Genomic DNA, 16,615 nt, shown 5'->3' with positions numbered 1-16,615 from the left:
CAGCCTATTCGCTCAGAAATTTCTTTCTGTGTCTTAGCCTCTTGCTTGAGGGTGTCAATGATGGCCTTCTGGACAGCAGTCAGGTCGGCAGTCTTGCCCATGATTGCGGCTTTGAGTAATGAACCAGGCTGGGAGTTTTTAAAAGCCTCAGGAATCTTTCGCAGGGGTTTTGAGTTAATTCGTTTATTCAGATGATTAGGTTAGTAGCTTCTTTAGAGTACCTTTTCATGATATGCTAATTTTTTGAGATAGGGATTTTTGGTTTTTCTTGACTTTTTTGCCAAAATCATCAATATTAAAACAATAAAAGGCTTGAACGACTTCAGTTGTGTGTAATGAATCTAAAATATATGAAAGTCTAATGTTTATCAGTACATTACAGAAAATAATGAACTTTATCACATTATGATTATTTTTTGAGAAGGACCAGTATTTAATATCAGCCTCAAAGTGATGAAAGTCCTTGTTTTTATGATTGAGCTTCTTACAATGCTTTGTATGAATGAGCAAGTAACTTGACTTGCATTGCTTTCCTTTTACAAGCAATTACCTGACAATTTTATGGGCACTGTGCAACATTCAGGTTCAACTTTTAAGATGCATTAAAATGAATCACATTCCTATTACAAATTTCTCTTGTCAGTGCCATTAAGAATTCAAAAAATCCATTGTGAAAAGTTGTTTTCTCTCTGGATCTGTTTAAATTTTCTACTGTGAGTCAAACAGTATTCAGAATAGTGAAAACCGTATGCCGACTCGACTAATTGTCTGAAGGCTAATGCTGGGGTTACAGTATTGTCATAAAGGTTGTTTAGCTGTAGGCCATAATAATCCCCTTCGGCTCTTGCAATGCCAATTTAGATTCAGTAGTGTTTTTCAAGCTAGAATCTTATTTGTATTTGCACAGTCCTGTCAACAATTTAACAAGAACTCACGTTGACAGTTTTAACAGAGAATACTACTTGGCTTTAAATTCTCAAGTATTTTATACCAATTAAATATTGCTAATTTTATACTTTTGTCTTGAATATGTTTGAAATATTTTATCCAGAACTCCCAGGTCCTCCTAGTCAAGTATCCATTGTGGTGAATAGCACATCTTCTCTATTTGTGGCAGTGAAAGAGCTAGAAGGTGACTGCATAGGGCTCGTCACCTGCTACAAAGGTTGGTATTCAAAGAAAACATTTTACATGATTTTTTTTTTTTTTTTTTAAGATAGATTGATGTTTTATGATTGATAAACAGCCAGCTACATTCTGAGATTTTACCAAGTTCAAAATCTCCTATGGAAATGAATAGGAATTAACTGAATTAACTTTAATTTCATGTTTTTCCATAGGAGGGGATTTCAAGTGTTCGAATCAGTATAGCCCCTAAACAAATTACTACAACGGAAGAGAATTTGAAATTGTATGAATACAGTTTCATGTAACAAATATTTTAATGTATTAATTACGAAAAATTTATCACAGAATATTTAATGCCTTAAACATGCATTTCAATCACAGTTTGCATTTCAGATAACACAGAGCCTTTGTTAGTGTGTAGTTTCCTGCTAAACAGTACTGTAGTACTTGCGTATATTTGCATTTTAACTTTAGGTCTGTTCAGTTTTGTCAGTTTTTTTTAGATTTTTTGTTTTGTTTTGTTATATCTACGAATATCAAGTAGCCCTACTCCTTAAGTATAACATATGCTCAATTAAACCCAATGCAAAATGTTGAATATTGAATATTTTTTAATTTAACCCACTAAACTTCCCATGAATTGTTTACATAAATTTAATGGAATCAGTCTATTCCTTGCAGCCCTGTATCAAAAATTCACTAATAGTGCATTCATCCACAGCAGATACATTGCAGCTTGAACTTTTTGTTAATGTTGTTCCAATTATACAAGCAGCATACTTCCACAAGTACAGTATCCTTAGCTTTGGCACTGAAACTTCAAGTTCAATTCCTACAGGAAAAAGAAAATAATCTGTCAGTGAGATTGTTTTTGGCTTCACAGTGGAATGGAGCACCTCGGCAAGCTTCAAGCGCATCCTTGGCTCAGCCCAAGTTACAGAAACCAAGAATCCCTCCTATACTATCAAGGGACTCATTGCTGTAAGACATCAAAATCTCTCTGTCTCTGTCTCTCTCTCTCTCTCTCTCTCTCTCTCTCTCTCTCTCTCTCTCTCTCTCTCTCTCTCTCTCTCTCTCTCTCTCTCGACTTTCAATCTATCATCACTAGAAAAACCCACATGGATGTATTGCAAGTGGTCCCTTTGAATTATGGGTACAGTACAATATCCACACAATGGGCTTGACCCATTCAGAGATTCCCATTATAGTTATAATTTACTGCACCTGAAGTAAATACCAAAATGATTTCTTCATCAAGGAATTGACTTTACATATTTAATCCAATGTAATAATGTTCCTTCAATGCAGGGCGTGCATTACTTTGTCAGAGCAAGTGCCTACAATGTGAAAGGATGGGGTACGCCTCAAGGTTCTACTCCTGTCAGCGCTGCACCCTCAAGTAAGTTCATTGCTGGCTGTAAATCCCCCCCTCCTATTGCAAAAGGATGACACATAATGTTTATGACAGGATTGGCAGAAAAAAAAAGAAAAATCTATTAAATCCTGACCTACAAAAATAAATGAGGATAGTTAATAATCATATTGATGTATTTGTATAGTCATTTTTGATTATGTATCAGTTGCATTGGATATGAAAAGTCTACACCTTTGCTCAAATGCCAGTTTTGGTTGATCTAAAATATTGATTGGCATAAACTACTTCAAAACTTTTTTCGGCATGCCAGTGAACCTATTGTAGGTGTACGGTGCAGATGTTTTATTTGGACGAGAAAGAAATCTAAAACGTGTGTGTGTGTGTGTGGGGGGGTGTTAAGGTCTAATTCAAAATTTAATAAATAACACAAGGATAAACTTTTTTTGCAATACGTCCAAATGGTATGTTTGGTGCAAAAAAACCCTGTTTAAAAAAAACAAAAAGGTGGGGTAGGGCAGACCCTAATGTGCAAATAGCTGGCATCGTAATTGTTTTTTGTCAGTGGTACTGATCTTGACAAGATTTAATGGAATTATGAAAAATCCTAAATAGTCAAAGTCTTCAGGTTTCCATTAGAAAAAAAAAATAGTTTGTTTATTTATTTTTACTCATGGAAACCGAAACCTTATATGTTGCCGGGAGTGTACAAAATTTTTACATCCACACCACTATAAATTACACGAGTATTTACGTTGGGATTTTCTTTTAAAGACCCCATATTATTTTTTTTCACTTGATTTAACCCAAATATCTGGAACTATCAACAAATACGAACTCTTTAGAAGCCAAAAAAATGCAAACAAAATGGTCCAGTATTTTTAATGTTTGGCCCTTTTTTAAAAAGAGATGTTAATTCATAAAGGCTCGCAACATGCAGCAATTGCCTGAAAAATCCAAAAACTGGATAAAAAATTAAAATTAATTTGTGTAGTAAGCACTTTAATATCTATAACCCTTGCTAAACCCAGATTTTTTTTTTAATGGAACCTGCAGATAAATGTGTTCACTTGCATCCATCATTTTTTTTTTTTTTTTTTGAGATAGAAATACCAAATTCTGATTTTGGGTCTCAAAATCGTGAAATTCTAAGTGTAACAATCGATCGGGTCCGATCACGTCATTTTCAAAGTATCGGAATCGGCAAAAAAATATCGGCCATGCCTTTTTTAAATATGTATATATTTTTTAATTAAATCGTTTTCCAATTGTATTTAACGTTACAGACATAATATGTTACACTCATCCAGAGTCTTTAGTTTAGGCTTAAAGGAGGGTTATCAAATTTATCCCAATAACGGCAGTAATTAATTTATTTAAAAATGTATCACGTTAAAATATTTAATGCAATTAATGCATGCATTGCACGACCCACTCACGCATTATCGCGCTCTATCTGTAATGGCGCGGTTTTACCTATATAGAGAGATAAAATGAGTAGAGTGAATTTTGGCAGCCTTTGGAGCCTTTTTTTAATTGGCTAAAGCCTTACAATCCCTCTCCCTACAATTATAAATATCATGGGAAGCAATGTGGGGAAGCAAGGTAGCAATTGATCTTTTTCTTAACACCTTATGTTATTTCCCAACGCAGAGAAGATATATCAATTGGTAGCGCTACGCACAGTCATGGTTCCACTTCCCATCATGCATTTGGGCCTGGCTACAGTATCATTTACTGAAAGCTCAACAAATACACTAGATGGCAATATTTAGTCACAATATACAAAGTCAGAAGTCTTACTATCCGTGGATCCCTCTCACAGAAAGAATGTAAATAATGTAAATGCCACCTTGAGGATTTATTGTCATAATAAACAAATACAGTACTTATGTACTGTATGTTGAATGTATATATTCGTCCGAGTTTTATTCATTTTTTTCTTAATGCAATGCCAAAATGTATGTGATCGGGAAAAATTATCAGGAATGATTGGAATTGAATTGGGAGCAAAAAAAAGCAATCGGATCGGGAAATATCGGGATCGGCAGATACTCAAACTAAAACGATCGGGATCGGATCGGGAGCAAAACAAAATGATCGGAAGAACCCTAATACAGTATATTTCACGCTGGGTTCTTAATATAACAAGCGACTTCGTACTTATGTAACTTTTCTACGTCATAAAGACTGAGCTCCCACCTCCAACTTCAAGTCGTGCCTTCCCGCCCTCCACCACCGCAAAGACATGTTGAACTTTGGCCTCGATCGCTTAGTTCTGATTGATTGAATCTTCTTTTTCTGTGTCTCTTTCTACTTCCGAGTCAGTGTCATCCTGGGAGGGGAGTGAGCAAGATTAATATAGCATAAATTAAGTCGCTACTCGGCCGGTGGCGGGGTCGCTCCCTCCCGACTCTATGCGAAGTGGAATATATAAAAAACACACAGGGAAAAATTAAACCATGAAAGTGAACCATGTTGTACCCCAGGTCACATAGGCGCAATTGTTCTCACTTTTGTGTCTTTTTGGACTGTCAAATTGTCACCACATCCAGGAGAGGGAGACTCACGAAACGGCCACCCCGAGAGGCTCCGCCTCTCTCGGCGCTGTCACTCTCTCATGGTCCGTTCAGGCACAGCACGCGAAACACAACCGACACATTAGAACCTGATTCTGTGTATCAAATGCAACTGCTTAGTCCAGCACAATATTTGGTCATGTTTAATCATCTGTCATCTTGCAATTGTTGGTTTTGAATAGCGTGTGAGCTGTACTTACGCTTCCAAGGATGCCCTGCATGTAGCGTCACAGCCTGGAGCATCATAGCTCCAGGATTTTACGCTACACATAAAGAAGCAAAAGCGCACCCTGGTCCGGTTGCATTCACAAGCGAATCAGGGTGTGCTTAAAGCGGACCGAGAACCACCATTTTTGAGCGGACCAGAGTTCGTATGTTTAGTCCGAATTAGAGTTCGAATGCATGTTCACATTTACAAATCGAAGCGGACTATCTAGGAAAAAGAACTCTGGTCCGTTTCAAACGGACCAAACAGTGCTAGTCCACCTCGTCCAGATTGCCTTGCAAGCACTGAATGAGCGCCACTGCGCCACTATGGCCAAGGATACACTAGATGTCAAGCGCAAGCTTCAGTAGTATGTCTCCAAAAACTGTTCCTTTACATGTAACTCCAGTGACAGAGCCTACGTGAGAGATGGATTAATTTTATTTACGATGGGAATGGGAGGCTTTGCTGAAAAAGTTATACTTGTGGCTGGAGCTGTACCTACTATTTGCCATAATATAAATATTTACTTTCTTTGATAAAAGCACCATGTCAGTGAGTATAAGGTGACACTGACTTTGCCAAGTTGCTGTGGCAATGCCAAGCTAGGTTAGCCTGGTAGGCTATGCCAAATTTTTTGTCTCAGAAATTGGACTACCTGATTGGTCCAATATGTATGTCAATCATTCACCCAGGAAGTAGCGTCAGAAAATGAGTTGTTTTCCAAAAAGTGCTGTCAACACAGCAAAGAAGGTGCATGTATTTTATATCCTTAAAGTTTAGGGAATAAACTCAGTCGCCCATAGGAACTTTATCTGATGAAAAACCATTTTAACTTGGGTTAAAAAATATACGTATGTATATAATATGTGGCCTTTAAAGTGTTTGCACTGATCATTCATCCATATATCATCTACCGCTTAACCCAGGTAGTTACATAGCTAGCCTCCAGTGAAATCACTTGACCTCACCAGTTGCCAGGATATGAAAAGGTTCCCATAAGTGTTCACTGCGAATGAGCTCTTTGCATTATAAATGAATCTTCTTCTTATTGTGTAACTGTATTTATTCTTTCCAGGTTGGAGAGAGTGCAACGGTGTAAAGTCCCAATACAGAAACCACGAGGCCCTTGTAAGGAAGCTTTTAGAAGATTCTGGAGAGGCTCATAGCAGAGGTTACTACAAAGGTAAAAAATCTTTCCTGGTACAATTGGGATATGCCTCTTTGCTACACAGAGGTCTTATCCTTATAATCAAAGGCTTCATGTGTGCTCAGTAAAATAAAATGAAAACTAGTGACTCTTGCCAGACACCCCCCGCTCTGCTGCTTCACAGACAACCCTAAAGCTGAGAGTCCCGGCAAGCGTCTGTCGATGTCTCGGGGCCTCAAACAACTCTTCCACTCTGCCACCAAGTTTGTTCGTTCTTTACAAAGGTAGTTCTTAATTTCGTTCGCCTGTCTCAGTGTAGTTTGCTGGCATTTATAGTCAATGTGTTTTGATTCTTTTCTGGCCGCTGTTAAATGGGCGGCAGTGTGATTATCAGTTGGAGTTTATTTTGAGCACGATCATGTTAGCTAAAATCAATCGAATGTTCAAGTAATTGCTAAAAGCATCCTGACTCCACAAGCATCTATCAGTCCGCATGACCTCTAGTCCCTTTAACTCATTGAGTGCCACTAACATTGCTAGACACGTTCATTCGCTGCCACCTTCAAAGTACAAATGGATTAGACGTCTACTATTGAAGAACTCATGAATTCACAGACTATCATTGTTAATAGCACTCAAAAATTTAATTCACATGATTCTTGCACACGTGTGGACCGTTAATGTTTTTACGTGATGACATTCTACTTATGTTATGATTTGGTTCTGGTATTGATTATCGGTGTTTGATGCCATGACAACCAAAGCTAAAGTATATCGTCATGAAAACAGACTCGATGAATCTCAACTGAGGTCCTCCTGAGGATCATCAATTCTTGATCAAATGTCTGCAAATGAAGCATTTTCTCTGCAAAATATCCCAGAAACCATCACAGTTGTTGTAATATATCTATATGTAAAGATTTTGGGTCTCTGAAAAACACGAGCAAATGTCATTTTCATTTCATTTTCATTTTTCTTCTTTGGAAAATGTACTGAACTCTGTCAATGGACCTATCGCAAAGCCTCGCCCCCTTGGAAAACTCGGACAACCCAAGGCTCTGTCAAATCCTCTCAGTGACAGTGACTGAGTGAACGAATGATTTATGGATGATGGCGGTGGTTCAAATTTCTTTTTCTTTTTCAATTTTTCAAATTTTCACTACCAAAGCTGGCAATAGACACGTTTTTTTTTTTTTTTTTTAATGGGGTTTTTTTCTTTATTGAATTTCGTCAAGAAGCAGACGGAGAGGGTTGAAGAATTCAGTGGAGCGATATGTGCATAGTATTATAATTTACACAAGAGGAGACCATTATTATAATCGAGGCGAAAGTCTACCACTCGCATTTTAAAAATGAGAAATCTTACAGGCCGAATACCTATCTAGCTACAACGTTAGCTACTTAGGCTTGGTTCAGACCGCAGGTCTTAATGCACGAATCTAATTTTTTTGTGTTTTTCTGACTCGAGTAAGGCATTAACTTGACGGTCTGAATGTGACAAGTCGCATAGAAGTGGACCATTTCAAATCCGATCTGGGTCACTTTTGTATGTGGTTTAAATCCGATCGGGGCCACATTTTTCGAGAATGTGCCAGTGGTCTGAACTATCAAGTCTCCAAAATCGGAATTCATGCAGCAATTACGTCAGCAAAGAGCGAGAGCGGCAGGCAGGACGGCAGCGATGTAGCTGTGCATTAGCGTCAGTACCTAGCTTGAACTCGGCTTTTACGCAGGAGGCGGGCTTGACCATAGTCATTAAAAAATAAAATGAAGAAAAGGATAAGCCTGGTAATGCTTGATTTTCTTTGTGTGTGCCAAATGAGCAATATTTCAGTATTTCTTATATGGCCAAGTCAGGGCAAACTGACGCACACAAGTAAGGCTTTTTAGCGTGCGTCATGCACGCATCGTGCGTGTATGCGTTCTATCAATCCATATAAACTTTGAATATAAGACTAAACCGGGATTATTAATGTCTATTACTTGTGTCCTCTTTTTGGTGCGTGTTGGACTGCGAATTAGTGCGCATGCGTAATACTTGAACAGGCTCAATGGAGAAAGGCAGTCTGAACAGGCACGCCCCAAAAAAAAAAACATATGACAAAAAATCGGAATTGTGCATTAAGACCTGCAGGATGAACCTAGCCTTAGTAACTTTATGTCATGTGTACTGTCAGATTTTTCTCCCGAAATTTGTGTGGCGATGAATAAACCATCTTTTACATTCAGTTGGATTCTCCATATTATCCAGAGGTGCTAAGTAAACAACTTACATCATAAAAATACATTTGCAACATGAATGTGGCGTAAATAAATGCTCAAGGTGTTAATGTTGAGAGAGCGGCGTGCAGTTGAGTTGATCACAGCCACGTGAGGAGAACTTTCCTTCATGTGCGTCCGTGACCAAAAGTAAGTACATGTTCCTTTTTTTTTTTTTTTTCTTTAAATAAGAAAGTTTGTGGTGTTTACTTCGGACTTTCAGTGCTGGGTCTTGACATCTTAGTTATGTTTTATTCTATTTGTGTAGTGACAGGCTAGTAAACAAGTAGGCACTCGAATGTTAGCAAACTAACGTTAATAGTAAAGTCTATGTTTCTACTCATGCTATCAAATGTATATGTGTTTTTTTTACAAATTGATCATTAACTTAACTTTGAGCAAGCCTAAGTGTCCTTGGTGACTGTCTTGACATTCATTTGTTTGTGTGGTCGACGACGGACCCTCATCCATAACTTGCATTTGGCGATCTTTCTTTTGTGCTTTAAAAAGGCGTCAAAAAATCCTCTCCCCATTCTTTCAGAGTACCTGGTGTCGGAATTACAGGTGCCCCACGCACAGCAGATCGGGTTTTTTAAATTTTAAAGTTAGATAAAAGATTCTTTAAGTCACGACCACACAGTACATTCCTATGCAACTCTACTGCTGGTGTCTGAGTTTTCTGATTTGGGCGTGTGGTTTTGCGATAGGTCCATTATGGTTACATTTATATTATCTAGTTCACCTTTTCCAAGTCTGCTCTCTCTCTGGATTTTGCACAATTTTAGGGGGGTGTACTTGGCAACTGTGTTCTACCACAAGGAAAACATTCTGGTGACAGCTGAAGATCAACTCCCATTGGTGGAGATCCAGTGCTGCTCAACCACTCTCACACACAACTTTGTTTGGTTTGCCAAGGTGATGTGCATATATACCACTCACAATATTATGAGTGCATAAACAAACAAAAAATCTTCCTGTGGCAATTTAACTAGACTAGAACTGAAGTGCTTCATGCAAATTGAAAAATTATCAGTAAAACAAATTTGTAGATACTGTCTGAAAGCGAGGAACGAGTGTCTTCATAGTGGCATTCATGATGCAGTATAACAAAAATCAGTGTTTACACACAACTGCAGTGCAAGCACACACGCCACATGGTTGCTAACCGCCATATGCTATTGTTTAGCCACAACTGGAGTCATTACCTTATCACTATTCGTCCGTCACACAACCGGTAAAAACAATAATGTTGTTTAATCCATCTGCAGGCGACTGGGAGATTGATTTTTGATTCATTAATGGATTTTACAACACTGTTCTGGTTTGCACTGGTCCTCATGTAAAATGCAACGCTGGTCCTCATGGGAAACACAGTCTTCCTTAAGGCAAAACACCACAGCTTTTGTCCACCGGCATCGCTAAAATCGACCAAAACTGAAAAGCTACAAAGTGTAGCTTTAAATAATCAGGCAGATTCTTTTAGTTTTGGAGCAAAGCTTTACGATAATGACAATAGATATTGCCCAAAAAAAACAACAAAAACTTCTATCGGCATTTTACATATATATTGTCATTATTGAAATAAATACCCCATGCTGCAATGCACATTTTGGGTGCAGATGGTGCCGAATTTTCATTGATTTACTACATTTATTGGATTCCATATACCACAGTAGTACCACCAAACGGCCTGAAAATGTCCCATTCACCAATCAATAGGTTAATTAACGGCTGGAGTCTTGCCACACACATAGCCACAACAAAATGTTCCCACAGCAAACAGATGCAAAAATGTCAGGGACATGACAAAGCCATAACCTTGTACGACCTGAAATTAATCGAGCTACTTGAATGGACGCTGAGTTACTAAACCCAGATTGTTGATTGTGTTATTGTACAGTTTTGTGGCCATCTGATGTATGTACCATGTCTGAATGTGCGTCTTTAGTTGTATGTGGGACGGGAAACTGATAAGCATATGCTTCCTCCCGTCCGCCTTTGTCTTCTTCTTCGGGTCCTTCGGGCAAATCATATTGATTGTCACATTGACAATCAATGATTGTCAATGATACCGATGATGATGACAATAAAATTATTCATTCATTCAATAGTTAGCCACTTGGCTCCCACTGCAATGATACGTAAGTACGGGAATGCATGCAAAACAATTGAAAATGGCAACTTTCAGAATCCACACAGGACACAGACAACACAATTTGTTCCAACAGCATTATTAATTGCTTTATTATTAATGATATTTTGCTAACTTAATATAGAGCTGTTTTTAAAGTCTAAATCACACAAGTCACAAGTATTTGTAGATAATTAGATATCTTTAAATTTGAGCAAAAACATGCATGCTACCGTGCTGCATCTGTTTAGACTGGATAGTTTTAGGTTGCAGCACTTCTTGATACATTTAATTTTGTGGCTGGTCAGTTTAATGTCCATTCATAAATAAAGTGCAAGTGAGTGTAAGAAAAGCAGTCATAATAGTTGCATAATTTTTCACCGAAGAATAAAAGAATGTATTGTGTGTCATGGCATCTCGATATTGATAGATATAATATAACTTATATGATGCTAGAATTCTTTTTTCCACAGTACCAGTTTGGAGAATAACCTGACAGAAAATCGAAAACCCCTGAACTGTATTCGCATTTTTATAATTTTCACCACACACTCGCAAAGTTCCTTGGGAATTGGTTATGTGTGTTTTGTGGTAAAATTCTGACTAATTAACAAACCTACCAACTAACAAGGCCGCAGCCTTACCTCTTGTGTTGGCGCATGTAACAAGATTCATTTTCGATTGCAATTTCATAGAGGAATTCATTAAACAATGTTTGGGTTTTTTTGTGTGTGTGTTTGAGGAGTGGAAGTACTACAGTATATTAAAGTGAGCTGTATATAAACAGTACACCCACAATAACAAACATACTGTACTCTTAAACTAATACTGCGCCATATAGAACTGCTCATTATTTTTACATAGGCGGAATTTTGGATACAGCTTTTGCATTAAATCTCATTTAAATTGTGCAAGTATTCATGATATCGTTCCTTGTCAGTGTATGGTACAGTATATCCCTTTTGAAGCGCAGTCATTACACAGCTATTCTTCCTGATTAATTATTCACTATGTAGGTTGTATAAGTCTTTGCATGCACAGCAATTTAGAATGGAATGCCATCTATTTCCTACAGTTGTCCTGTGCATGGCAGCAAGTGCCCTGGCTCCTGCAAGCACTCTCCTCTGCTCATTCATCTTCTTCGTCCCTTCTACAGAACAGGCACAATATTTTAAAAGCTGTCTCCCAGCTGCAGGTAGGAAGTTAAATTGCTAATGCTGCATAATAAAAAGCATTAAAATGGGTTAATTGCTATTTTAATTGCCCATGAGCCCATCTTCCGATTACCTCCTCACTTCGCTACCCTAGGCTATTCCAATCCATAAAAGCCACATTTATTAATCCTCATACTTACCTATCCTTCCTGCTTGGTGTCCAGTCTTCACTGGGGACAATGGACCTTGGCCAAGTGCACTATGAACCACTCAAAGACCGACAGGGTAACATTTTACTTGTGACATTGAAGGAGTTCCCAAATGCTACCAGGTGAGCACTGATTCCCGCCAGACAGTTTTGTTTGAAATATTGTTGCACATTAATTGGAGTGCTGTTGTCAGGGCCAAAATCTGCAAGATTAAATTATCGATTTTAATTCCACAGAAGGAGAGATAGAAAAGAAATTTGTATGAAAATTGCATTGCATGTGAAAACTGAGGAACTGTCAGTTGTGATATTGAATTAAACATATCAAACTGATTAGCACAGAGGGACCCGGAAAAAAAAAAAAAACAGGTCCCAAATTTGAATACGTGCCATTTCTTGATTTTTTTATTTATTTTTTTATTTTTTTTACCCGGGATAAGAAGACAGCCTTAAACTAGTTAATTTTTAATACGATGTAAGATGTTCTGGAAAAAAACGTAGTTATAGCTAGAGTCTCTTTTTATTCTGCCCCCCCCCCCCCCCCACCACCACCCAAAATCTAGAAATATTGCCTATCCAAATTTGGGGCCTCTTTTTTGGGGGTGTCAACATGGCAGCAGTAGAGCGTAGAAAGAATTACTGATAAATTCCTAAATCAAATTAATTAAAATTAAAATTAACTCATTGGCTGCCACTGACGGCGACAGACGTCCAACTCTCCCAGTCAAATGGGAGGGTTGAATTGGACGACTATCACTGTCAGTGGCGCTGGAACATGATCAATGAATGCCAGCCATCCCAATTCAAAGGGATTCGAAATCTACCACCGTCAGTGGTAGTGTATGACAGCCAGTCTCAAATCAAATCCAGCCTAATCCCGCTGTAAAACCACCAATTCAGTAAAAACCAGCCCAAATTATAACCTCTCCTTCAAGATAAGATACTTCCCTTATAGAACAGTATGTATATTTTCGTATTAAACAATTATATTATTTGGGTTTCAATAAAGGCAAGGCACATTTATTTGAATAGCACAATTCAACACAAGGTATTTCAATGTGATCTCCATACCATAAAAAATCAAGAAACAATTAAAGACAATCAATTAAAAAATACAAAGTACAAATAAAATGTCACTTCAAGTCACATTAAAATCTGCAAGACAGTTAAAAACAAAGTAGTAAAAAGCACAAGTCATACTTTGCAGATGTGTTATAGTAAACAGAATGTTTTGCCCCGATTTAAAGAAACTAACCATTTGAGCTCACCTCAGATCTTCAGGTAGTTTGTTCTAGAAGTACGAACTACTAGAACAGTATGATAGTCTCAATACTTTTAGAGCGGAGATGCTTCTGTAAACAAGCAACGTAGCTGAGCTTCAACGTACAGACATACAAGGTAAACTGTTGAAACAAATTGAAACAGTTCATTTTGAAACTTTCTAATTTTGTCAAAAGTAGCCCAAATGTTATCAACCAGTACAGTGTATTTCTCTCTCCATTTTTTTTTTTTTTTTTAAGATTTCCCATTTGAGCAGGAACCTGCCCAATATATATCCACTGTTACTTACACTTATCATTGTGCGTTTAAATTTATTTCATTGGTGCTCTTATGTAATTAAGCCCTTCTGAGCATCCACTGCAATGGATGCCCCTGTCTCGCCTGGAGAAGAACCGTAGGAGAGCTCCCCTTCTGCCTGAACCAACTGCCATGGACATGCTCTATGAACACATAAGGGTAAGGTTGATTTGGTTATTAAAAAACAAACAAAAAAGAGCAAGAGAAAAATATATGTACATAGTTATGTAGCTTTAAGCAAGTCTAATGAAAAAAAAAAAATGTGAGCGTTATTTTTGCAAACTAAGATTTAATATTACACAGCGTTTTTGTTTTGGTTTTCACCTCAATTTTCTGGGCTCTATAAATATTCTGAGCGGTAGAGCTGGGGAGTGTTTTTCCATCACGAATTGATTTCAAAGCCCAAAACTTTAGATGAACTAAGGCTGATGAGTACAAAGATGAGGCAACGAAACATTACATAAAATTGTGAATTCACCTGGAATGTATCTCCCTTTTTGTACCCAGGAAAAGCTGGACTACCACAGGCACAGCAATCAGTGGGCCAAATCGGGTCTCTATGTGGGCATATTGAAACTATGGAGCTCCGTGGAACAGATCAGGGTTTTGGTGCCTCAAAGGTTGCCCAATTTACTATGCCACACACGGGTCCGACACAATGCCCATGTCACCAGGTAACACTGATGAACTGACATTTGTGACAAAAGCTTTGTTTATGAACCAGTTAATGTTTTAATTAAGTGTTGCACGATATAATTTTTTGGCTCCCGATTCCAATGCTGTGTGGTATCAGCCGATGTTGATATTGTACCGATACAGTTTGAAAAAGTAACACCCCCCCTCCTTTTAATACTAAATTACTGCATACTCACTCAAATATAAAGTAATAGCTATCAGGGCTTGGTCACATACTGCTGAAGTCCTTGTTTTCCATTGATGGCGTCTGCAGGGGCGGATCTAGAAAAATATTTATGGGGTGGTGACAGAGTTGTCAGTAACGCGTTACTAAGTAACGCATTACTGTAATCTGATTACTTTCTTTCAGTAACGAGCAATCTAACGCGTTCATTTTTCCAGGCCAGTAATCTGATTAAAGTTAGTTTCCTCGGTGCCTGTGCATTACTATTTTGTTGTTGCCTCATACGGTATGTAGAATGAAGAATATTGTAGTCATGTACGCAGAGCATTTCAAAAGAAAATACTGCGCTTGAGTTTGGGAGTGACATCACATCTCACGTTTTCTCATCGGGGGGGGGGGGGGGGGGGGGTCACGTGTAATACCATGCTGCCTGTGCGCGCGCCATCTGCCACGGCGGTCAACAACATAGCCTGCTAGCTATCAGGATGCTAACAGTAAAGGAGTCGGAAAGATACAACAAATGGCTGCATTTGCTTACTGGAGATACAGCCATTACTTCACATATCCGTCCAGTAAAGATGACAAAAATATCTCCGTGCGTTGCAAACTCTGCGCTGGCTCAGAAAGACTGTCGATCGCTATATACTCGACATCCAATTCAACAAGGAAGCACTTGGAATTACAGCACAACGCGTCGCGAACAAAAAAGCGACAGGTAACGAGACAGCCAGCTCTTCTACAGTTTGTAACCAGCCTTTATAATATGTGTAATTATGTACATTTTATAGTTAGAGTTTGTAATCATAGGCGGAGTTTTACATTTGCGGGACTGGGGGGAGAAGCATGTTGAAGACTGAAACGAAAGTCAAAAGTTTGGACACACATTTTGCGTTTTATATATTTTCACTACTATTATATATTCTCACTGAAGACATCAAAACTATGAACGAACATATGGAATGGCAAAAAAAAGTGAAATAACTGAAAACAGGTTTTGTTTTCTACATTCTTCAAAGTATCCACCTTTGAGGTGTCTCCAAACTTTTGGCCAATACTGTACATATATATATTTATGTATATATATGTATATATATATGTATGTATATATACATACACATCTTGACACTGTTCGAGTTCAATCAACTGTTCAAGTTGTTGTTGGCAGCGTTTGAAAGCTTAGGTTTAAAGAAATTTTAAATATCCATTTTGCCTCCTCTGGTGTAGTTTTGGCTAAGCAAAGCAAAGGATAGTCTCCAAGGTGCAAGTCACGTGATCTGTTCGAAAAATGATTTTGACCCATTAAGAAAACTTTACGTTGTAGGATTTTTGTTAATTTCATTCATTTTTGTTGTTTGTTTTATTGCTTTACAACTTTTAGAAACAACATTTTAACGGCTAGGTCTTTATTTCAAAGGGGAAGTTCAGAATTTTATCTTGGGGGTCAGCGGGGGTTTAATTAGTCGTTGGAGTTGATTTCAAAAAGTTATGTGCAGTTTGTCAGTTAGTTGTTAGTTTTACGGCTCCGGAATGGCTAAGCAAGGGCGAGTCAATGGTGGTCGACTAATTAAACCCCCGCTAACTCAAAGATTAAGCCTTATGTGAAAAACTCAATTACACGTGATGACATTTTTCTGTTATTTTTATGTTGAGGCAGCAAAAGGGAAAAAAATGGTAAAAAGTAACTGATAAGTTACTTTTAAAGTAACTTAGTTACTTTGATAGTAAAGTAATCAGTAAAGTAACTAGATTACTTTTTTTAGGTGTAATCAGTAATCAGTAATTAAATTACTTTTTTAAGTAATCCGTGACAACACTGGGTGGTGAGAGGATAGCAAATATTTCATGATGGTATAACACAGTATGGATTCTTGTACAATGATACGTTATTCTGTGACGATTCAATTCAAAGGCCTTTGATTGATTTATTATGACGAAGACATTTACAAATCAGTTCCAATTTACCTTAAGCAATATAAAAATCAAATCAGTTTG

The 16,615-nt window shown here is 37.8% G+C and overlaps 1 protein-coding gene across 1 annotated transcript in view; it reads left to right on the top strand.

The window, feature by feature from the left end:
• Window positions 1-16,615, top strand: part of LOC130904478 (ankyrin repeat and fibronectin type-III domain-containing protein 1-like) — a 44,566-nt gene that overhangs the window by 13,158 nt on the left and 14,793 nt on the right. Inside the window, exons 5-14 of the mRNA XM_057817249.1 lie at window positions 1,052-1,165; window positions 2,012-2,109; window positions 2,437-2,527; window positions 6,363-6,470; window positions 6,619-6,718; window positions 9,479-9,608; window positions 11,900-12,019; window positions 12,203-12,309; window positions 13,809-13,923; window positions 14,272-14,438. Of these exons, the coding sequence (XP_057673232.1) occupies window positions 1,052-1,165; window positions 2,012-2,109; window positions 2,437-2,527; window positions 6,363-6,470; window positions 6,619-6,718; window positions 9,479-9,608; window positions 11,900-12,019; window positions 12,203-12,309; window positions 13,809-13,923; window positions 14,272-14,438 (1,150 nt within the window). The remainder of the gene's footprint in view (window positions 1-1,051; window positions 1,166-2,011; window positions 2,110-2,436; window positions 2,528-6,362; window positions 6,471-6,618; window positions 6,719-9,478; window positions 9,609-11,899; window positions 12,020-12,202; window positions 12,310-13,808; window positions 13,924-14,271; window positions 14,439-16,615) is intronic.

This window comes from Corythoichthys intestinalis, chromosome 16, assembly GCF_030265065.1.
Source record: "Corythoichthys intestinalis isolate RoL2023-P3 chromosome 16, ASM3026506v1, whole genome shotgun sequence".
Taxonomy (NCBI): Eukaryota; Metazoa; Chordata; class Actinopteri; order Syngnathiformes; family Syngnathidae; genus Corythoichthys; species Corythoichthys intestinalis.
This window is presented reverse-complemented; position numbering and strand designations above follow the sequence as displayed.